The 21,296-nt window shown below is 44.4% G+C and overlaps 8 protein-coding genes, 1 non-coding gene and 1 pseudogene across 10 annotated transcripts; 7 read left to right on the top strand and 3 right to left on the bottom strand. All coding sequences in view use genetic code 12, as the record gives it.

Moving 5' to 3' along the window:
- Nucleotides 1-258: 258 nt before the first annotated feature.
- On the bottom strand, nt 259-1,176 carry CJI96_0001736 (uncharacterized protein; the record flags this gene model as incomplete). The annotated part of the gene is made up of 1 exon (XM_029035266.1): nt 259-1,176. The coding sequence occupies one exon, from the start codon at nt 1,174-1,176 to the stop codon at nt 259-261; it is 918 nt and encodes a 305-aa protein (XP_028890508.1).
- Nucleotides 1,177-1,592: 416 nt separating this feature from the next.
- CJI96_0001735 lies at nt 1,593-1,685 on the bottom strand (annotated as a pseudogene). The gene has a single exon. The product of its transcript is annotated as a tRNA-OTHER (tRNA).
- Nucleotides 1,686-3,052: 1,367 nt separating this feature from the next.
- CJI96_0001734 (uncharacterized protein) lies at nt 3,053-4,672 on the top strand (the record flags this gene model as incomplete). The annotated part of the gene is made up of 1 exon (XM_029035265.1): nt 3,053-4,672. The coding sequence occupies one exon, from the start codon at nt 3,053-3,055 to the stop codon at nt 4,670-4,672; it is 1,620 nt and encodes a 539-aa protein (XP_028890507.1).
- Nucleotides 4,673-5,010: 338 nt separating this feature from the next.
- Nucleotides 5,011-9,507, top strand: CJI96_0001733 (uncharacterized protein; the record flags this gene model as incomplete). Its single annotated transcript, XM_029035264.2, has 1 exon — nt 5,011-9,507. The coding sequence occupies one exon, from the start codon at nt 5,011-5,013 to the stop codon at nt 9,505-9,507; it is 4,497 nt and encodes a 1,498-aa protein (XP_028890506.2).
- A 133-nt stretch (nt 9,508-9,640) lies between these two features.
- PZF1 (Pzf1p) lies at nt 9,641-10,453 on the bottom strand (the record flags this gene model as incomplete). Its single annotated transcript, XM_029035263.2, has 1 exon — nt 9,641-10,453. One exon carries the CDS (start codon nt 10,451-10,453, stop codon nt 9,641-9,643), a length of 813 nt encoding a protein of 270 aa, XP_028890505.2.
- Nucleotides 10,454-11,179: 726 nt separating this feature from the next.
- On the top strand, nt 11,180-11,253 carry CJI96_0001731. The gene has a single exon. It is a non-coding gene; the product is annotated as a tRNA-Asn (tRNA).
- A 188-nt stretch (nt 11,254-11,441) lies between these two features.
- On the top strand, nt 11,442-13,253 carry CEF1 (Cef1p; the record flags this gene model as incomplete). Its single annotated transcript, XM_029035262.2, has 1 exon — nt 11,442-13,253. One exon carries the CDS (start codon nt 11,442-11,444, stop codon nt 13,251-13,253), a length of 1,812 nt encoding a protein of 603 aa, XP_028890504.2.
- Nucleotides 13,254-13,361: 108 nt separating this feature from the next.
- RIM20 (Rim20p) lies at nt 13,362-15,656 on the top strand (the record flags this gene model as incomplete). Its single annotated transcript, XM_029035261.2, has 1 exon — nt 13,362-15,656. The coding sequence occupies one exon, from the start codon at nt 13,362-13,364 to the stop codon at nt 15,654-15,656; it is 2,295 nt and encodes a 764-aa protein (XP_028890503.2).
- Nucleotides 15,657-15,775: 119 nt separating this feature from the next.
- On the top strand, nt 15,776-17,231 carry CJI96_0001728 (tRNA dimethylallyltransferase; the record flags this gene model as incomplete). The annotated part of the gene is made up of 2 exons (XM_029035260.2): nt 15,776-15,838; nt 15,888-17,231. 2 exons carry the CDS (start codon nt 15,776-15,778, stop codon nt 17,229-17,231), a joined length of 1,407 nt encoding a protein of 468 aa, XP_028890502.2.
- A 1,204-nt stretch (nt 17,232-18,435) lies between these two features.
- On the top strand, nt 18,436-21,132 carry REG1 (protein phosphatase regulator REG1; the record flags this gene model as incomplete). The annotated part of the gene is made up of 1 exon (XM_029035259.2): nt 18,436-21,132. The coding sequence occupies one exon, from the start codon at nt 18,436-18,438 to the stop codon at nt 21,130-21,132; it is 2,697 nt and encodes an 898-aa protein (XP_028890501.1).
- Between the last annotated feature and the right edge of the window lie 164 nt (nt 21,133-21,296).

The raw sequence follows: 21,296 nt of genomic DNA, 5'->3' as shown, positions 1-21,296 counted from the left end.
ATATATTGCGAGATACAGCGCAGGTTGCTAGCTATGAGGCGGGCTAGGACAAGAGGTGAAAAGGTAACCTTTAGTGGCTTTACAAGTTGTTAGGATGGGTTCTAGCTAAGCTTTAAATCTACTCATTCATATAAAGCTAGACGGGTCTATCGATATCGTATACGTCATCTTGAATTCAGTCGGCAAAACCGGCTGCGAAAGTGGGGCCACTTGGCATGGCTTTTCCTCTTTTTGAGTACTGAGTACTGAGCATTAGGCTCACTTGTCGAGGTCCAATACTGCTTCGAACTTCTCGGACCTTGGATGGCCGATTCTCGATTCCGCACCAAGAGTCAATTTCAAAAAGTCGGTGGTGTCCTTGAAAGCAGGTATCTGGTAGAGGTTTTTGAGCCACTTGTGAAGATGAGGGTAGTCCCTCGCCAAACTTACCACCTTTGCATCATAACCCTTGTAGTAGGCCTGGCTGAGGCGAACAGTCAGAGTGTAGAGTTTGATGTCAGCCTCTGTCACTGAGCTTCCCACAGCATATTGCAGGCCGTTCGCTTGGCTCTGCGCGAGGTGCTCGTCGGCACTCTTAAGGGCTTCTAAAAGAGCTGAGTACGCATCCTGGAAATCGTCTTCACTGCCGGCGAAAGCCGTCTTGTATGCCTTCTGGGCCACCACATCTGCTACAGACTCCAAAAACTTGTCAATTTGGGCCTGCAACTCTTGTGGGTATATATCGATCTTAGAATACTCTTCCGGAAGAACTTCGTTGAACTCGGTGTTGAAGAACCTGATCATTTCTCCAGACTCGTTGTTCACAATGGTTTCCTCTTTCTTGTCCCACAAAGCTGGTACTGTCCATCTCCCTTCATACTCAGAGCTTGCCTTCTTGTACAATTGGTTGATCCGCTCAAAGCCATACAATGGATCAGCAGTACCATACCTGGTGTCTCCCTCGGGGACAGACGCAAGCTCTTCCTTAGTAGCAAATCTCCAACCATTGGAGTCCAATTGGTGATTAACGTGTGCGAGAGGAAGGTACTCTTCCAAGCCCTTGAGTTGTCTCACAATTGCTGCTCTCTGAGCATAAGGGCAAATGAAGGTGACGTACAAAAGGTATCTGTTTTTCTCCACGGGGAATCTAGCTCCCGGCCCTTTTGAGATGATATTGTTGAAAGACTTGATTCCCATTATCAGTTCTATGTTTATATAGTCAGTAAGTTAAAGTTTTATCAGAGGAATACCCTACCCTAATATACTCGGATTTGTCTCGCATGCTGACTAAGAATTCTCGCTTACGCTATCAGAGTCCTCCACACATTCTTAACTAGAGCCACACCTCGTAGAACGTCAAAGAAGCTTTCGTATCTTGAATTGGTAATACCGCTCCAAAAATTTTAGGAAGGCAGTCTTATGAACTGATAATATACAATTAGATCGAGATATCGCCTTTGTTTAGTCCATGTTGGTATGTAGCAATACAAATGATATATGCTTCAGAGAGTTTGAAGTCAACTGCGAGTAGATAACCAGGGAACTAATGAGCACAAAATGTCAAATCTTGTAAGGTGAATAGGGACTGATGCAAAACGTGGGCAAAAAAGAAGCTTCCCCACCAGGAGTCGAACCTGGAATCTTCTGGTTCCACAGAAGTGGTTACTAATCGTAGCCAGACGCCTTGACCATTGGGCCATGAGGAACGAAGCTTGCTGATTGGAGGAGTTGAGTAATATATATCAGAAAGGTTGAATCACTGAAAATTGTTAACAATCTGGCTTTTAGTCATCTACGGCTACTTTAGGACTTTCGTATTATATATGAAAGACATTTACGGCAAATATTGTCCGCGAAATTAATAAAAAGAAAGATGCTATGTGCGTACAATTTTAATTTTTTGAGCAGCAAATGTATTGCTTACAATATGCTCTGTTATGTACATCCTCCAAATCTAAACACTTCTGGCATTGTGAAGTTGTTGAATATAGGCCTGTTGACGATGCAACTGGATTATTCAGTACGGAATTCCCACCCCTCAACTGTATTATCAAGTGCGGAAAAAGCGACATCCACATCCAATAATCAAATGTATCACCTCCATAAATTATTGGTACTATCGTAGCCGAGGGTTGTTAATCTGAGCATTCGCGTCTCATTATATGATGTGGAAGTAGAGTTAAAATTTTGTCTAAAAGTGATTAATTGATTATTCTTCGTATCTTGCCCCCATGCACTTTGCAACTGGATGAGGGTCCCTGTGTCTAGGACCAACCACCAAGAAAAACATATTTTTTTTAAAAAGAGAGATAATGCAACTTACCAAGTATTGAGCACCTATTTGGGGTCACAAAAGTGCAATGTAGTTCAATCCAAGTAATGCATCAATTGAAGTCTGACTCGGAAGCAGGCTTACTTTTTTTTTTTTAATTTTTTTTGACCTACCCTAGGGTGCGGCTGAAACTGAGACAGATGAAACTCGCTCTAAGGCTCCGAAAAGTTGTGAAAGTGAGAGCGTCGAGGGTAATTCGAGCATGCGAGAGGCGAGAGAAGGGAAAAAGAAAGATTCTTTATCCTTCGCCTCTTGAAGCCGCTTGGTATCTGCTGCATTGGTGAATCAAAGAGCTCGTAACAATATGCTTGTATTCGATTCGCATCCGCCCCATTGTTTACGAGGCCGTTTTAGAATTCAGAACGTAAAACTGGTAAAGACCTGGTGAGATTATGGTTTTATTGGGCAACTCTATAAGAGAGCTTGAAGTGAAGCAGTTCTACTAAGAATGCTCTAGGTTTTAAGTTCCTTGTAGTTTACCACCTCTTTAACCGAACGGCTCACAATTTTATTCTACCTGCGCCAAGCAGCCAAGAGTTACTGCTAGCATACATGGAACTCACATGTGCATACCGTAGAGGTGGTATTGTATTGGATCCCCAGTATTATTCGAATCTACTTCTTTTCTTCTTCAATTCGGGCCCATGTGGACCAAATTTACTGTGTCTAATAAATTGATAGAGGTACTTATATAGCTATATTGCCGCCAACAACTTCATTGCAAAGAATATATACAATATCATGTCTACTAGAGACTTCCCCCACTCATTCAAAGACGCCTTTTGTGGGTGGTATTCGAAGGTGCCAGGAGAATTGGCCTTAACAAAAGCCCAGCGAGAGAGAAATACCGGGATTTCGAGTGAAGATGACGACGAAAGGGTAGCAGTTGAAAGAGTCCAATTCAAAAACTTGTGGCCAGCATTTGTCTCGGGCGCTGGTCTTTTTTCAGATGGCTACGTGAACAATTCAATTTCGACTGTTACAACTTGTTTATCTATCATTTATGGTGAAACATACACGAATTCGAACGCCATCTCAAACGTCGCAGCCATTGCATTTGCTGGTATTGTCTTTGGTCAGTTGTCCTTCGGGTATATTTCTGACCATTTCGCAAGAAAAGGCGGGATGCTCACTGCAAACATCTTGCTTATAGTGTTCACGATCCTCTGTGCGGTAGCTACTTGGGGTAAGACCCCTGAGGGTATGTTTGCGGCTCTCACTACATTCCGCTTCTTTTTGGGTATTGCTATTGGAGCCGAATATCCTACGGCGTCAGTAATTGCATCTGAGTTTGCAAATCAATTGCCCGTAGGCCACAGAAATAGATACTTCATTTGGTTCACGCATTCATGCGTGGATTTGGGCTACGTTGTGGCAGCTTTTGTACCAATGGTTTTGTTGTGGATCTTCTCCGAAAGCCGCTTGGAAGTTATCTGGAGACTCACCTTGGGGCTTGGTGCTGTACCAATTATTGCGCTATTCTTCATGAGAAGAAAGATTAAGAACTCTGAATCTTACGAGAAAACAAACATGAAGTCGGTGAAAAAGTTTCCCTGGTTGCTCGTTATCAAATTTTACTGGTTTCGCTTGACCATCAGCAGTCTCATCTGGTTTATCTACGATTTTTCTGCTTATGCGTTTGCATCTTATTCCTCCTATATTTTGAGAATCATTGTGCCTGGTGGAGACTTGTACAAAACATTCGGCTGGACCGTCGTTTTCAATCTCTTCTACTTGCCCGGAACTCTTATTGGCGCTCTCTTTGCAGACTATTTTGGACCAAGACTCACAATGGTCGCTGGTCTTGTTGCCCAAGCTGTCATTGGCTTTGGCATGACTGCTGGGTTCGAAACCTTGCAAAGAAATATCGGTAGCTTTGTGGCAGTGTACGGTGTCTTTACTGCTCTTGGTGAATTTGGCGCCGGGAACAACACGAGTGTGTTAGCATCAAAAACGTCTGCGACTCCTATCAGAGGGCAATACTACGGTATTGCTGCTGCAGTGGGTAAAGTTGGTGCTTTCGTAGGGACTTACCTCTTTCCTGTGATTATGAGGAATCATGGTGGTATTGATTCCAACGAGGGTGTCAAAACCACCTTCTACGTGGCTTCTGCATTGTGTCTCTTCTCCGCTTTTCTCGCTTTATTCTTCTGTCCTTCCGTCGGGCAAGAAGCCATTGATGAGGAGGACAGAAAATTTCTCGAATACTTGAAGGACAACAACTACGATCTTTCATTGGTGGGCGATGGTTCACTTGTGGAAGACCTCACAGAAAAAGGTGAGCGTATGCTGGACAACTCCACGAAGTCTGACCTTCATGTTCTTGTGTCCGAAGCTGCGCTGACTTCAAAGAAGAATTAAATTTGGGCAGTGAATAATTCTTAGATGTGATTGCAATGAAGCTCCTTTGAAACCCATATAAGTAACATATACAGCCCACTGTTAAATGAGACTTAATCCTCCACTAGGTAGAAAGGTTCTGGCAAAGTTTCTATGAGCCCTTTTATAAGTTAATCGGGACAGAAAATAACAATTGATTTCAACCGGTAATTTTTACTATGTCCCCTTCGATATTGTAGTTCACGTTTGCGTATAAGTGTTGTAGTTCTGTATCTAGCGCTAACTACCTGGACCTGGCTCAATGAGGCGATTTCCAAAGCGATCAAACACTTCCCTCCAAGAGGCACAATTCCAAGCCAATGGCTCATTCCAATGCTAATATACATCTTACGGAAGATGTTATTGCTGATTTTGCTGGGACGGGCTCCCAGAGGCTTATTGAGAAATTGCATGTTAAAGATGTTCCCAAAGATACCATGAGCGAAATCTTCATTGAGATCCTTATATGTCTCGAGGATGGTCTGCTTACCAGTAATGCAATTGCTGATTTCCTTCAGCAAGCTATAAATGATGAAGAAAAAGCCATCATCTTTTGTCAGGCTTTGGATGTCGTTCCTCTTACTGAGTCAATGGAAGCTCTTATGGGAGAACTTAACGAGAGGCAAGCCGTCATAAAACCAAAGACTATAGCAGAGAACGTTGATTTAGCTCTTTTGACTAGTCTGAACCTTGCTCCTGTCCAATCATTGAATCGCCAACTCAACATGAAAAAGAGGGACATTTTCTACACGCAGAAGAATTTTAACCTTTTCCACGAAGAATTCGAAGGATATTCCAAATTAGTCCAAGAAATGTTCAACATATTGAAAACCTCCAACAATGTGGGACTTGTGGATTTCGCAATACGATCAACAGAGTCGCTCATTGGGCATTATCAACTAGATCCCAATAGAGTTCTCGACATTCTCTTAGACGTTTTCACTCATCTAATCGTTGGCAATCATGTTTTCATGATCAAATTTTTGAAAAGCTCCAGATGGTGGCCTGCCGAGCCGGCCACTTCAGATGCTGGCTTTGAAGAACTCCGTCATGGTGGGAGTGAAACAGCTGCAAAGCTGCTTGGCCTCAAATTCCTTAAGGCGTCTAAAGATGAAGCGCTCACAGACACTTTTAAAGTAATGGTTGCCATACTAGTCAAGGAAGGTTTTGTAAGCTTTGGCTCAATTTACAAGTATGTTCGCCCTGATGATACTGAGATGCAAGACCTTGAGGCGCTATACAAAAAGGAGCTTGACGAGAAAGTGTTCAAGTCAGGCGCAAGCGCCTTGGCCTTGGCTGCTCCCTTAACTTCTGAAGATGACATCTCTGACAAGGGTGCCAATGGCAGCAACAAAGATGAAGAACAACAATCAATTAACGAGACACTTCAGTCCCGGTTGGAAACAAATATCACCTTTCAGGTATTGAAAGCTTTTCTTGAAGTCGGTCTCTATTGGCCTTCACTTTACATCATTACCGAATTTCCATTTCTCGTCCATGTTGATGCGTTGGTGCCAGAGTATATTCTTCGTATGGTTGATGTCATAATATCGCCCCTATATGAAAATGCGTTGAAAGTGCCTGAATCGCTAATTAAGGCGCTAAATAAAGATCGGCTTTCACCACAGGCACATAACATGGGCTCCATCAAGTACAAGGAAGTGAAGCCGACACGGATGTTTTGCTTAAAGCCCACTTCAGTGCTTCAAAGTGACAAAGACCTCATTTATTTCTATCAAGAGTGGTCTAGGAATCTTCCGAGAGTCGATAAGATTGATGCCTTTTTCAAGCTAGGGCAAGAAATTTTCAAGTACTTAGGAACCAAATTATCGGCAGACGTGGCGGTATTTTCAAAGCTATGTGATGTCCTCACTTCACAATGTGTTATCCACGGCAACACAGAGTATAAAGAACGTTGTTTTAATTTCTTCAGGAATTACATTTTGCCCGCAATAGGGGCAATTGAAGAAAATCCCGTGCCAGTTAGTAAAGCATTTAAATTCCTTCAGCAATTTTCAGTGGACGATAGATTCAACTTGTATGGTGAATTACATCAAGTGCTTGCCAAAAATAATCTTCATGTCAAAATCAATTATAATAAGGCAGAAAAGGCCACAAAAGATTCCCTCAAGAGATTGTCAAAGGAGAATGTCGCTCCAATGATGAAAAGATTGGCAAAGATAAGCTATTCTAACCCCCTTCCGTGCTTCTTAACTATCCTCCAGCAAATTGAGAGTTACGATAACCTAAACTCTTTGGTGGTCGACACAGCACAATATTTCAGTAAATATGGGTGGGATAATCTTACCTTGGCCATTCTCATGAGATTGACATCTTTGGGACGAAGCAATATTCAGCAAGATGGTCTACATGAGCGACAATGGATACAATCCTTGGCATCGTTCATAGGTCAATTGTGTCATAAGTATCCGGACTCGATTGATTTGAGGACAATCGTTCTGTACCTAGTGAAATCTTTCCATCTTCAGGAGAGTTCGGGGCTCCTTGTATTCAAAGAAATCCTCGCGCTAACAGGCGGGCTCAAACCTATATCGAATCTTACACCACATCAGATCGAGATGATAAATAGCGGTGAATCTCTCGAGAAATTGGTGTACAAGACAATTGACGATACGCGATTCAGCAGCCAACTTCCGGGAACGAAGCTTGCTAATGTATTTTTGGAGCTTGATGTTGTGAATGAGATTTTAGTCCTTCTCTCCAACCTCAACAAAGCAATCATCGCCGGGGAGGAACTCACACATCTCAAGGTTCTTGCCAACAGAGCAGATGACATTGATACTGTCTTGCATTTCTTCTGCACTCTAGTCGGGTTTTTCGGCGACGATGAGATCCCAAATAATTTGCAAGCCATAACAACACTTGTCGATAAGTATGGAGTTCCTATCCCTTGGGCGTTTGAGATTTGGAGACCTTATTTCACGGACACTGAGGTTCAAGGAGATATTGGGGAAAAGTTCACATGTGGAGTCGAGCCTTCACTTTTTACCACCTTTTGGAGTTTAAAGCTCTTTGATATCAACTTTGATCGGGAACTCTACGATTCTGAACTTTCAAAGCTTGAAAGCACTGCATCAAGTCTCAGAGAAACTCTTCTCGTAGCTCGTAAAGACAGATCGAGCACGTCAGCATTTTTGCAGAAATTGAAGGCTGATATTGTCAGAACCGAAGATTTTCATGCTAAAATCCCTGCTGAAAGAGACTTTCATGAAACACATAATAAAGAAGTCAAAGAGTTACTCAAGCAACGCTGCAGATCATGGTTTCTTCCAAACACTGACGAGGAACTTGCTACTGCCATCAATACATTTTTGCAAGAATGCGTATTCCCAAGATGTGTTCACTCATCATTTGATGCAATATTCAGCGCAAGATTTCTTTTCTTGGTGCATGAACTCAACCCAAATAACTACTCTATTATTGAAGCTTTGAATCAGATTTTTCAATCTGACATAGTGTTTGGAGCTCTTTTTACTTGCACACCATCCGAAGCTGAATGTCTCGGAATATTCTACGCAGAGATTCTTAAGAGATTATCCGTTTGGTACAATGAAGAGGTCTTTGCAGGTTTAGCGCAAGCGACTCCGTTGAAGAAAAATATTTCGTCCCTGAATTTGTCCTTGGGAGACTTCAAGAAAATTTTATTTGAGTTTCATTCATCTTTACTTCTGGACATATCGCGATCATTGATTGCTAATGAGTATATGTGTCGCCGCAATGCGATAACATTAATGAAAAATTTATTTGGAGTATACCCTAACGTCGAAGACCATTGCGAGACCATCGTTGACTTGATCGAGAAGATAAGCACTACAGAAGAGCGCGACGATCTTAAATTGTCGTCTAGTGCTTTGATTGGGCATGTCAAATCTCGGTCCAAGTCGTGGGTACATATGTGGGACTTTTATGATATGTCAGAAGATGAGAAGGCGAAGCAGATAGACAAACGAAAAGCTATAGAGGAGAACAGGGAAAGGAGGAAGGAAGCCTTGAGGAGGCAAAAAGAAGAAGAGGAGAGGAGAATGAGAGAGGAGGAGGAAAGAAGGAGACAAGAAGCGAGGTTGGCGGAAGAAGAGGAAAGGAAGAGAAAGATGGAAGAAGAAAGAATAGAGCAACAGAAACAAGCTACAGCAAAAGCCCTTAGCTATGATAATGAAGGAAAGGCTCCAATCCGTCAAGCTCGTAATGAAGAGGTGGAGCGTGGTCGATATGATCAATATTCAAGAACAACTCCACGTCCAGAGACTCCAAAAGGCCCGAGTGCACAAAGCAGAAGCGCTGATTCAATGCAGAACAAGGCATCAAAAGTATTGGAGCAAAAGGATTTGAAAGTCAAAAAGTTGGCGAGTGAAGAAACAAAACCTCAACAGGCAACACCGGGCCATGCTAAGGAGCCTGATGTTGAGAAAGCAAGAGATGAAGCTAAGCCGATGGAGGATGCCAAAACGCAATCTAACATAAAAAGAGATTCTCCTGCTGCTGAGGCTCCCACGCAGATTAGAGCGAGTACCCCCTCACATAGAAGACCTCTTCCACCCCAGCAGCCTCCACGGCAGCCAAGGTTTGGGTCTCTGGGTCGTCACGAAGACAGAGGGAGCCGTCACGATGACAGAGGGAGCCGTCACGATGACAGAGGGAGCCGTCACGATGACAGAGGGAGCCGTCATGATGACAGAGACAATCGAAAGGATTCCGGAAACAACAAAGTATACCAGCGTGGTCCTATAAGATCCCAAAGTACTACCCCACTCCCTCCCCGTCTACACCTCCACCACCCCCACCAACGGCGCCTTTGAGGAAAGGCTCTGACAGAGATAGAGGCGATAGAAAGAGAGGATGGGGGGGATTTCGCGATAGAGGCCAAAAAAGGGCAAGGTACTAATGACTGGTTAGATATTCTTTTCCCTATATAGTAAATATTTAAAGTTTTTAACAACTCTGCATTTCCTGTGCCAACATCATATCAAGCTCGCGTTGTCTGTTGGTGATCTCATCTTCCATGGACATGTCCTTGTCCTGTGATTCTTTGTCGTCTTTATCAGAGTCTTCAATATCGATGATGTCTGACTCGTCTAGATCGGAGAAATGATCCGAAAGCCCTGGTTCATCCAGCTCACGCTCCGCTTCCAAAGACTTCCTTTCCTCCTCTTCCTCTCTCTTTAACTCTTCATACTTTTGTGCCGCCTGTAGCCTCATTATTTCGTGTCGTTTCATATGCTTGTCAAAGGCGTGCTGCCTTTCGAACACTTTGTCGCATCCCGTCTTGGGACACTTGTACACTGGTTTGAAATTCTTCAGTAGTAACTTTATGAAAGATGTATTCTTCATGGCATCTACATCCACAACTTTTCCTTTTAGGGGCAACGTCTTTTTTGTAGACTCATTTGATGTTTCGTCCAATACAACCAGTTGTCGGGAAACCTCGTATACATCGTCCACAATAATTTTGTCTGAATTTAAACTCTCGTCTCTTTCATGTGTCTCAGGCGAAGCTTGGTGAAGCAACTTATGAGCTTTTAAGGCGAGCAATGACTCGAAGATTTCCTCACATATGTCACATTTGTTCGTTGGGTGGGCTTTTCGGATATGATCATTCAAGTTTTTCCTCGTGATAAATGTGGAAAAGCATCCTGGATGCGTGCATGAGAAGGTCTGACCATCCCCATGTTCCTTGAGCTTGTGTTTTGCAACCAAGACCTTATTTTGGAATCTCCGATGGCACACATCACAAACGGTGACCATTTCGTGGACTGTCTCAATATGATGTTTGTACGAAACATGATGATAGAAAGCTTCGTTGCAGCCTTCATACGGGCACTTATGCTTTTTAGTATGTGTAAGTTCATGTCTTCGTAGTCTCTGTGCATCTATACAGCCTTTGCCACACACTTTGCACTGGAACGGCTTCTCATTATCCTTGCGATGACTACACTTGTGAACTTCAAGATGTGATTTTCTGAAGAAGGCTTTATCACAGCCCTCATAGTCGCACGCAAACGGTCTATCGTTATTGTGGGTTCTTTCATGTTGTGCTAGTAATGCTGGGCGTGAATATCGTCTATCACAGCCCTCAAACAGGCAAGCATATTTTTTGGGCCTGGGTTTTGATGTCATGGCTCATGTTGTGGGTTGTAATGATCTCGATATTCGCGCTTTGATGAAGTGGTTATCTAGGACAAGATCTACGCCAAATGTGCTCAAACAGTCTCTAGTCTTTTACTTCATGACAACATTCAAGTAATAGTATGCTCTACTATATCACTACTGAAACAAGCTTTGAACAGCTTCACGTATTACCTTAATAAGGCCCCATTGGCGAAGCTCGGCGGATTTAGGTCATCTGAGACCTCATTTCTACTTAATGAGTCATAATGAGAATCAAACCAAAAACCTCTATGACTTAACTTAATTTTCAAGTTGTAATAAAAGCGATATGATTTTTCAAATATGCACTTCCATCAACACAGCGACTTCGTGGCCAAGTTGGTTAAGGCGTAAGACTGTTAATCTTAAGATCGTGAGTTCGACCCTCACCGAGGTCGTTTTTTTTTTCTTCTTTTCGTCATAGGAAACTGAACATGAGGAGTTATATATTCTACACATTCAAAAAGTGTGCCTATTTTCTGCTTTCTCGTTCCTCTGCAGTGTGCTTGCATGCCTCCTGGCTACCTCCATCCGGTTTCGCATCTTCATATATATCGCTGCGCGAGCACTTACCAGTGAATCAAAAATGCCCCCTCCAATATACGTAAAAGGAGGACAGTGGACGAATGTCGAGGATCAAATCCTAAAAGCTGCAGTCTCCAAGTATGGACTTACTCAGTGGGCCCGTGTAGCGTCGTTGCTACCGAAGAAAACCGCCAAACAAGCGAAAGCTAGATGGACTGAGTACCTCAATCCAAATATTAAACGAGACGAATGGAGCCTAGAGGAGGACGAGCAATTGCTCAGGCTAGCAAAACTCATGCCGAATCAGTGGCGAAGTATATCCCCAGTAATGGGAAGGACGCCAGCGCAGTGTGTGGAGAGATATCAGCAGCTTCTAGATCGAACGATGGGGCTAAATCAAGATGAAGTGGAGGAAGCTGAAGATGACCTCAAGTTGGCTGGCCCAGGAATTGAGACAATGCCAGCTTTGAGGAATTCTTATGAAAGTTTGCCCTCAAGGCCTGATATGGAAGAGATGGACGAAGATGAGCAAGAGATGTTGAGTGAAGCAACTGCACGATTATGGAATACTTTGGGAAAGAAGGCTAAGAGAAAGGAGAGAGAACGGATGATGCGGGAGAACAGACGAGTCACTCTTCTAGAGAAACGAAGAGAACTCAAAGCAGCGGGCGTTAGAATGAGCTTGGAGCTGAAGAACAAGAAGAGAAGAAAAGAATTTGACTACAATGCAGACATACCTCATGAGCACAAACCACCTCCTGGTCTTTTTGATACCACGGAGGAAGATGCAAAGAACGAAAGGGAACGGCTAGCCTTCCAAGAAAAGGTTAACTTTAAAGGTATGGATGCGCCCGAAGAAAAAAAGATAGCTAGCGAAAAAGACGAAGAGGCCAAAGCAAATAAGAGGCTGAGGCAAAGGATCTCAGAAGCTGGTAAGCTTTTTGCCGAGGCAGACGAACAGAATATCAAACGGAGAAAGCTAGATCTTCCAGCTCCAGGAACCACAAGTGCAGATATCATGACCATCAACAACCGCATTAGCGACAGTTCAATCAAAATACTCCAATCTCAAAACAAGACGTCTGACTTTCCAGAAAAGGTAGACAATGTTAACAATAAGGAGACAAAGAAACCTTCAATTCGAAAGTTACAAAAAGTTATTCAGTCAATGCTCGCCCAAATTCCGGAACCAAAGAATGAAGCAGACATGCAGTTACCACAATTTGACGTGAATGTGGGTCTTTCGGATGATATTTCCGACTCAGAAGTGGCCATACCTCCAAAATCTGACGTCCAGCAAACTACCTCCAGTAGCAATCTCGTGGTCCTTCGTGGTTTGAGCATACCAGATCCAAAAAAGCTCAAAAGCTTAGATGAACAGGGTTGCCTGGAACTTGACAAAGCCATTGCCCATGAGTTTGCGAAGCTCATTCAAGCAGACTACACAAAATACGTTGATCCCGCGTTGAACTCATCAGGAACGCTAGAAGATATGGATTTCAAAAATGTGCAGCGAGAAATCGGAGAGGAATTGAAACGGACCGTGGCTCCAGAGTTAACAGAGGAGAATTTTATTTTACCCAGAACCAAGGCGGCTGTTGACGAATGCTTCCGTTTGCTTGAATCCTTGCATGCCTCTGCAACCGATATTGACTCTCAGCTCGATTCCAATGCTCTGGAGTACAGTTTGGCTCTTGAAGAAAAGTATACCGCAATTGCCACTGCTTCACTTGAGCTTCAAGCTGAAAGCATCAACGAAGCTGTACTTGGGTTCATCGGGTCTTTGGAAGGAGAAGCTATACAAAACAGAGCCAAATCTTTAACTGAACTTGTCGCAAAGACAAACAGGGCGAAGTCTACCTGTCTTACATAGATCAAATGTACTCTTCACACATTTCGCAGCCATTGTGAAGACCGAGCGCGAAATCAGTTCACTACCCCAGATAAAGAAGTACAACACGCTTGATAAGTATCAGCAACGATGTTTACCAACTTGCTACAAATCCCATTTCGAATATGTGACACGATACCTCTTTACGATGTTCTCTCTGAGATTATCCGAAAGGACTACTTTCAACCAGTGAGCTCATTCGAGAACGATTTGAAGAACGCTCAGCGTTTACAAAATGACATCGCAGTTCTATCACGAGAAAAAGACATTGACATCGAACGGTTTGAGCAGACTTTGTATCAGTATTATCATTTGCTTTCTGATCTTAGTAACAAGTTTATGGACAACAGCGTATCGTTTGAGTGGTATGGTACTCTACGTTATCAGCCTAAGCATTGCTCGTTTTCCTCATGGAAGCAAGAGCAGCTACAACTTATATACGAAATGGGATGCTTGAAGTCATACCACGCTTTGAATGGAAATGCCTATACCGACGAAGGGCTCAAGCTGGCATGCCAATCATTGAAAGTTGGCGCTGGATATTTTGACGTGCTTTTGAAGATGGACCCTCAGATACGTGCTGAATTGCCTGATTTCGATGAAGATACTCTCCAGTGTCTTAAGGGCATGTTAATTGCGCAGGCCCAGGAACTCGTTTGGCTGAAGGCGGCTATGGGGAACACAGTGAAAGATCACATCATTGCTCGTCTATCGATCAAAGTGTCTGAGTTGTACGACAAGGCGGCATTCTATGCGTCGGAGTCCGATAGCATAACTTTGGATTGGATCAATCATTTTAAGGTGAAGAAGTTTCACTTCGAGGCTGCTGCTCACTATCGAATGTCTATGGTGGCAATTGACTCGTTTAGGTATGGAGATCAGGTTGCTCATTTGAAAGTTGCATTAAAAGTTTGTGACGAGGGTCTCAAGTACAAAAGCTACGTTGACAAGTCAGTCATTGAAGATCTTCAGGGATTGACAGAAGTGGTGAAGAGCACCCTCAAGGGTGCAGAAAAAGACAATGACTTGGTTTACCTCAAACCTGTGCCAAACGCTCGCGAGTTGCCAGCAATCGCTGGCGTTTCCATGGTTGAGATACTGTGTCCTGAGTCTTTCTTTCAAAGACCACTTGGTATTGAAGCCTTTAAGGCACTTGTACCGTTTTCAATCATTCAAATTGCTCAAGCATTTAGAGAGCGTCAAGACGCATTTATCGTTGACCACTTTCACGAGCCACTAGGGGCTCTAACTCGTATGTTCAGCAAATTTTTGGCGGAAAGAGATCTACCGGCATCAATTGACTCCATTCAAAAACCTGAGAGCATTCCTGACTCATTACTACAGCATTCCCTGGAGATCATTTCGATCGGAGGCACAAAGCTCATTGAGAACTCGATGCTTGAAATCGGTAAATTAGGCAAGCAATGCCAAGACCTTGTTGAAGCTTGCGAGGAGCGCTTGACGATGGAAAGGTATGAAGATCGCTTAATGAGGGAAAGACAAGGCACAAATCGCTGGAACCGAGAGATGTCAGAAACAGCAGCTGCAGCATTTTCTTCTAGAGTTTCAAAGATGAATACGTACCTAGAACAGGGTTTGCAGAGCGATTCATTGATAATGAATCTGTACAATAGTATAAAGGATATTCTTCTAATATACTGTGGTGGTAATCGGGCACTCCTCAGCACAATTCCCAAATCCTCAAGAGCACATGTTGACACCAAAGTTGGCCAGGTAATAGGGGAACTTCGCGAGTTATTAACAGCAGCTGATAAACTTGAGCAAAGCAAACAAAGAACAATATCGTCTGTTAACATCAAATCAAGAGATCACAGTGTGTTTCCAGTTGTGATGGGCCAATACAAGAAGAACCCTCAGAGATTTTTAGACGATGAGGGCAAGGTGTCATCCAGAAAATTTGAGGCGGTATATGAGAGTCATATCAAAGCATTTGAAACGGATATAAAACACGTGGATCAGATTAAACAAAAGCAGATTGACCTTGAGAAGAAGATTCACGAGAAGAACTTGCAGCTTATCGAAGTGAAAAAAGCTCTTGAAGATTCGTCTCAAATTAACCGTCACCAGGCTCTTCAGAGCTTTGAAGAGGCCTACGTACAATACTTGGAGCTTGTCTCCAACTTAAACCAAGCGTCTAGATTTTACTCGGACTTTTTGGAGAAAGGAAACGCTTTGTTGCATGAAATAGACCAATTCCTCTATTCACGGAGAGAAGAGGCGAGGGAGTTGCTGATTAATATTGAAAACCAAGACAAGCTTAGGAAAATTGAGGACTCTATGCAAAATAATCGAGTTCCCCTTGCGGCTCCGCAAAGTCAGCGGGCTATTTCCAGGGACCCTACTGAAGACATGCATCTGCCATGATGCAGTCCGTACGAGCTATATCGCAGTAGGATTGAGAGCGCGATGCTCGATGATCATCAAGTGTGCCCGACTATGAGTTCATGATCTTGAGGTATTTTAGATATATAAAAAACTACGTCATGAGCAGCCCGAAGAGAAATATAATCGCGATAGTTGGAACCACTGGCGTGGGCAAATCACAGGTATGTACGATTGGTTTTCACACATCTGGAACCTCTTCTAACAAGGTAGTTTAGCATAGAGCTAGCGAAACAACTTAACGGAGAGATCATAAACGCCGACTCCATGCAAGTGTACAAAGGGGCGCCATTGATAACAAATAAACATCCCTATGATGAACGTGAAGGGATACCACACCATGTCATGGACCACGTTAATTGGGGAGAGGAGTATTTCATACATAGATTCAGCCAGGAGGCAAACGCTGCCATTGAAGACATACACTCGAGGGGAAAGTTGCCCATTGTAATTGGCGGTACTCACTACTATTTGCAGAAGTTGCTTTTTAAGCATAAAACGGCCGGAGAAAAGGATGAGAGGGCCAAGCTACGAACACTCTCCGAGGAAGAAAAGGAACTACTCAATGGACCTGTGGAAGAGGTATTCAAGAAGCTTCAGGAAGTTGATCCAGTTATAGCGGGCAAGTTTCACCCGCAGGATCAAAGGAAGCTCATGCGGGCTCTTGAGATATACTTGACCACCGGTGAAAGGGCCAGTGAAGTATACAAGGAGCAGAAGCTCGAAGAGTTTGAAGATTCCTCTCTCAAGTATAACACGCTTTTTTTTTGGCTATATTGCGATAAAGACGTTTTGCTGGAACGTTTAGATAAAAGAGTCGATAAAATGATAGAGGGAGGGGCGCTTGGTGAGATACGGGACTTGTATGAATTTTACCTGCAACAGGACCCAAGGCCCGATTGCACACGAAGCATTTTGCAAGTCATTGGCTTCAAAGAATTTTTGCCCTGGTTGACAGGAGGGGAGCAGGATGGAAAGCGTTTTGCAGAGGGCGTAGAAAGAATGAAGATCCGCACAAGACAATACGCTAGGTACCAGGTGAAGTGGATAACGAAGATGCTAGGGGTAGAACTTCACAAGGAGTCACGGTTCAACTATAAGTACGGAGGGAAAATGTATCTTCTTGATGCTACAGATTTGAGCCAGTGGGACAACAACGTTAGAGACCGGGGAATCAGGATTGCTCAACAATTCACAGAACAGGGTTCTTCACAAGTTTCGGAGCCTGAAGCCCCAGACCACTTGCGAAACCTACTTCCCACGTCCGAGTTCTTCAAAAAATTCAGAAGCAACAAACTCAGAGAGAGCAGTGCCAACTGGAAACACTACGAGTGCCCAGTGTGCAAAGATGCCGAGGGCCGTCCTTTGGTCGCCGTTGGGGAGGACAATTGGAAGATACACGAGAGCAGTAGGCGGCACAAAAAGCAGGTTTCATACAATGAGCGCAAGCGAGCACACGATGAGATTGTGGCAAAGTATAAGAAGATCAAGGAAGAGAAAATGAAGGAGAATGGGAAAAATGAAGAAGAAGTCAAGAAAATTAAGGAGGAATGCTGAGAAGGTTCAGGTTGGAAGCCTGCACTCACTAGCCCTTTCTTTTTTGCATCCACTTTTCGCGACTCTATTTTGCGTTCGCTAAGGGAGATTTTTCCGGTACTTACTCCAACCTTATTGCGGAGAGTGGTACTAGAGAGAGTCCTTCTCGATCCACATGAAGGGAGCAACCTAGATTAGGGGATGAAAAAAGAAAGAGAAAGAAACAAAAAGAAAGAGACGGTCAATACCAACAATGAGCAATTAACAAATGAACGGGAATTATCACAACTGCGTCACCAGGTTGCTTTCCCCTTTCTTACATCGGTCCTTTTCCTCCACACTTTCTGCTTGGGCTCTCAGCACTGGTGGAAATTGCTGACATGCTCGTCTCTCTGGGCATCCTGTATCCTGCAGGGCTGGCAGGGTGCTGGCGCTAGAGAAAACGGTCGATACTGGGAACGAAAAAGCTTCCCCACATTTCCCGTTGCATGTCCAGAGGCGACAAAATTGCCATGCTTTCACATTTTTTCTTTTCAGACCTTCTGCAAGCATGACTATATGGTGCGAGAATCATCATCCTGCTTAAGATATTCTCTCATTCTAGGTCCGTCCCGGTCTTTTACGACGTGCGCGGAAACGGTTCAGAGTCAGCCTAATTCTTCCGGTCTCAGTAGTTGTAGCGGTCAATTGGCCACAGTCAGATGTTTTAGTTTTGTACATCATTTTCAAGTTCCCTCGTGCCCTGTTTGTTTTTGTATTTGCCAAACGTAGTCTTCGTTAGTCCGTCTTCTCTTTCTTTAGCACTTCCTCCCAAAGGCCACTCCATATACGGCAAGGCGTGTGGTGTACGGGTGCTCGGTGAAACCTATACCCAAGGAGAGGAACAAACTGTCTCGCTCTCACGTTTTTCACCTCAAGGTGGCTCTAAATATACCAACAAGTTCTTTCAGATTCAGAGCAGAAAAGCGTGCAATACTTAACTTGCTCTGCAGATAATAGCAAATCACTACCACCCTCCATTCCTGATCCCACACGTGAATTCCCCGGCATACCTTCCCGCAACCCAATCCCATCAGCATCACTCCCAACAAAGAAGCAGGTAAACAAGGAAAGTTGAAGTACGAAACGAACCCTTTCTCCGTATTCCATCTACCTAGCATCACTACGCCTTGTTTGTTTGATTCCACCCTGCCCCAACTCCCTCATTTAGTCATCAAAACTTAAAATGTCTCACCAGGGTGAGGTCTTCACCGGCGGCGCCACCACATCACAGCACGTAGACGCCGAAGACGATGACCACTTCCACAACACAACGTTCAAGTTGAAAAGAACGAGGTCGCTAGGGCTTTTGGACGAGTTTATTGACCCGAGTGAGCAGGAGAAAAACATCGAGAATAGTAATCAAAAGCAGGCGAGGGAAAACGAGGGTCAACCCGATGTTTCGAATGACACAAATCATCATTCAGAGAGAACTGACGTCGAGCCAACATCGCCGTCTTCAGCTCCAGCAACTACTCCTACGCCTCCCTTCCTCACCAGTCCTGAACTCATTCCGCACGACGACACTGATGTCTCGGTAGAGCCCTCGCGGCACGTCGACTACTTGTCACACCAGTGGGACGTTGCCGACATTTGTAAGTCGTGGCGATATGTGATCTCTCGAAGAAAAAGCGTGGCGAACGCAGCGCGGTTGGAAAACGCCAGCTGGAGAACGTGGGCCCAAAGACGCTCGGGGTTGAAAACGATCAGCCCCGAGGCGGTGAACTGGTCGAAGGAGAGTGACGTGACGTGGCTTTACGGCCCAATTCTCGATGATGACGATCACGACCACAGCAGTGACGAAAACAGGCAAGCGTCTACCACGGCCACCAACGCGGTGGCAGGCGATGTAGCCATAGCCAGGCGAAACCCTGGCCCCAAGCCTATTCTCAAGAAGCGTACCGTCGAAGACATGATGATCAGTCATCTGAACTTGCGGAAGCTTCAAATTGCATCTGCTAGAGCTGAACAGGAACAGAAACGTAGAGAGGAGGCCGAGCACCAGAAGAGAAGAGAGGCAGCTGTCAAGGCAGGCACTTCTGACAGACCGCCAGAATATTTCGACTACAACGCCATTCTGGCAAAGTTGAATTCACAGTATAAGAACTTCTCCCAGAATAACTCTCAGAATAACTCCTCTGCCAACTTGCCCGAGCTTGGCAGCTCTGCCTCCAATGCATCAGCCCCTTCCTCCTCAGCAGCATCTCAAAACTCACATCCTTTAGATCATGACCAATTGGCCTCGCAATTAGAGAAAATCACGTCCCAGACATCCGAAGAGCACGCATTCCCCTTGCAGTCGTCCATGGCCCGAAACATACGGTCGAGCTCCAACCCTCCCGCTCCTAAACCTGAGCGCCATATTCATTTCAATGAAGAAGTGAAGCAGTGCATCGCTATAGCTGACCCATCGGTGGCGCTTGGTGATGATGAATACTACGACGGGTACGGTGAGCAAGACGACGAAAACGAGTATGGCCACGGCAGTAGCGAAAGCTATCTTTACGAAAATTACAGCGATGATGATGAGCGTTCACAGGATTCCGAGGAGGAGTTTGACGACGATGACGATGACGATGAGGGCGGATTCTTTTTGAAAGTACGTTCGCCCTCAGGTACCAATCACCATCCAGGGCTTCACCCTGTAAAGAAGGAGGACACCGATCGGAGTAACGATGAGACCGAAGATGCGGAGTCCATCTCCACCACCAGTTCAAGAGCATTCAAGACCATCCAATTGCTTCCTTCGACGACTTTGAACTACGGCTCCTCCGACGAAGAGAGTGACGATGAAAACCCATACACATCAAGTTTATCACATAATGTTGGCAATTTCAGTAACAGAGGTTACGACTATCATTACGACTACAACACTGTATACCAGGTGGATCCTAATCACGCAATTTACGGTACCGGTAGTCGGGATAAAACCCCCGACGTGGTGGACGTTCCAGATAACATAGCTTTGGGCTCGAATTTTGACTACGAAATCATTGAAAATGAGGATATTCGCAACTTTGACAATGCTCCTCTCGATGTGATCAATTGTTCACGCAATGTTGCAACTTCTTCGAACACGGAGAGGTTACCTATATCCTTACTAGATGATTCTGCTGGTCCACAAAAATCAGCGCCTAATCCATTTGCTAATAACTCATCAGACAGTGAGTCAGAGGAAGAGGAAGGTCTTTCGATATGCGCTCGCCACTCAAGTCAGTCTCTCGCACAGCAGGTGTTCAGTGGAGGCATGACCTCCAGCGAGCAGAAACAAGATGAGCCTGACATTTCGGAGCATCTTCAAAGAAAAACTGAGCCGCTGGAAGGACACGTAAGTCAGATTAATCCAAGGCACTCTTCGACGGGCTTGCTGAAGCAGCCACATTCGTCCAGCTCGCTCTCAGATCAATTCCTCTCTACTGGTATGACGAAGTCCGAGGAACCAAACGCCTTGTCGGACATGTTCTTCAATCCAACGCCGAACAACCCAACGAAGAAGCTTGAGCCTGACGCAGCTGACAAACTCGAGCAGAGAGCAGGTGGAGCTACCCTGCCACCACTACAAAGAAAAGCTTCCCCCTTGCCTCCTCACACTACATCAGAAAACGCATTTCTGGGAAAAGCATCACCTCCAGTCGTGAGGCAGGCTTCGAAAAGTGGATTTGTGTTCACTTCCGACAGTGAATCTGACTCCGAAAGTGAAAGTCCGGTTCCACCGCCTGATGGTGCTAGAAGCCCAGACAGCTACTCATCATTATACAAAGTTGCCGATGAGAACGGACTCAATGTTTCTTCGACCGACTCAGAAGAGAGCAGTAATCTGAGGAGAGGGAAAGGCCTGGCCATGGCAAATCTTCTTGGAGGCTGGAACAAGAATAGCAGCTAAAGGGCAAATTTATGCTGATGATGAATATGATGATGATGATAATAATGTTATCCCCATCAAATAAAAAAAAAAATAAGAAATAGATAGGCAGTCCACATGTGGAAGGCTAATCATAAAGTTCGCCACATGTAATCATTTACGAATATACAAAATGACTAAATAGA

Source organism: Candidozyma auris, chromosome 2, assembly GCF_003013715.1.
Source record: "Candidozyma auris chromosome 2, complete sequence".
Classification (NCBI taxonomy): Eukaryota; Fungi; Ascomycota; class Pichiomycetes; order Serinales; family Metschnikowiaceae; genus Candidozyma; species Candidozyma auris.
The sequence above is the reverse complement of the archived record's forward strand: the minus strand, read 5'-3'. Positions and strand labels throughout refer to the sequence as shown.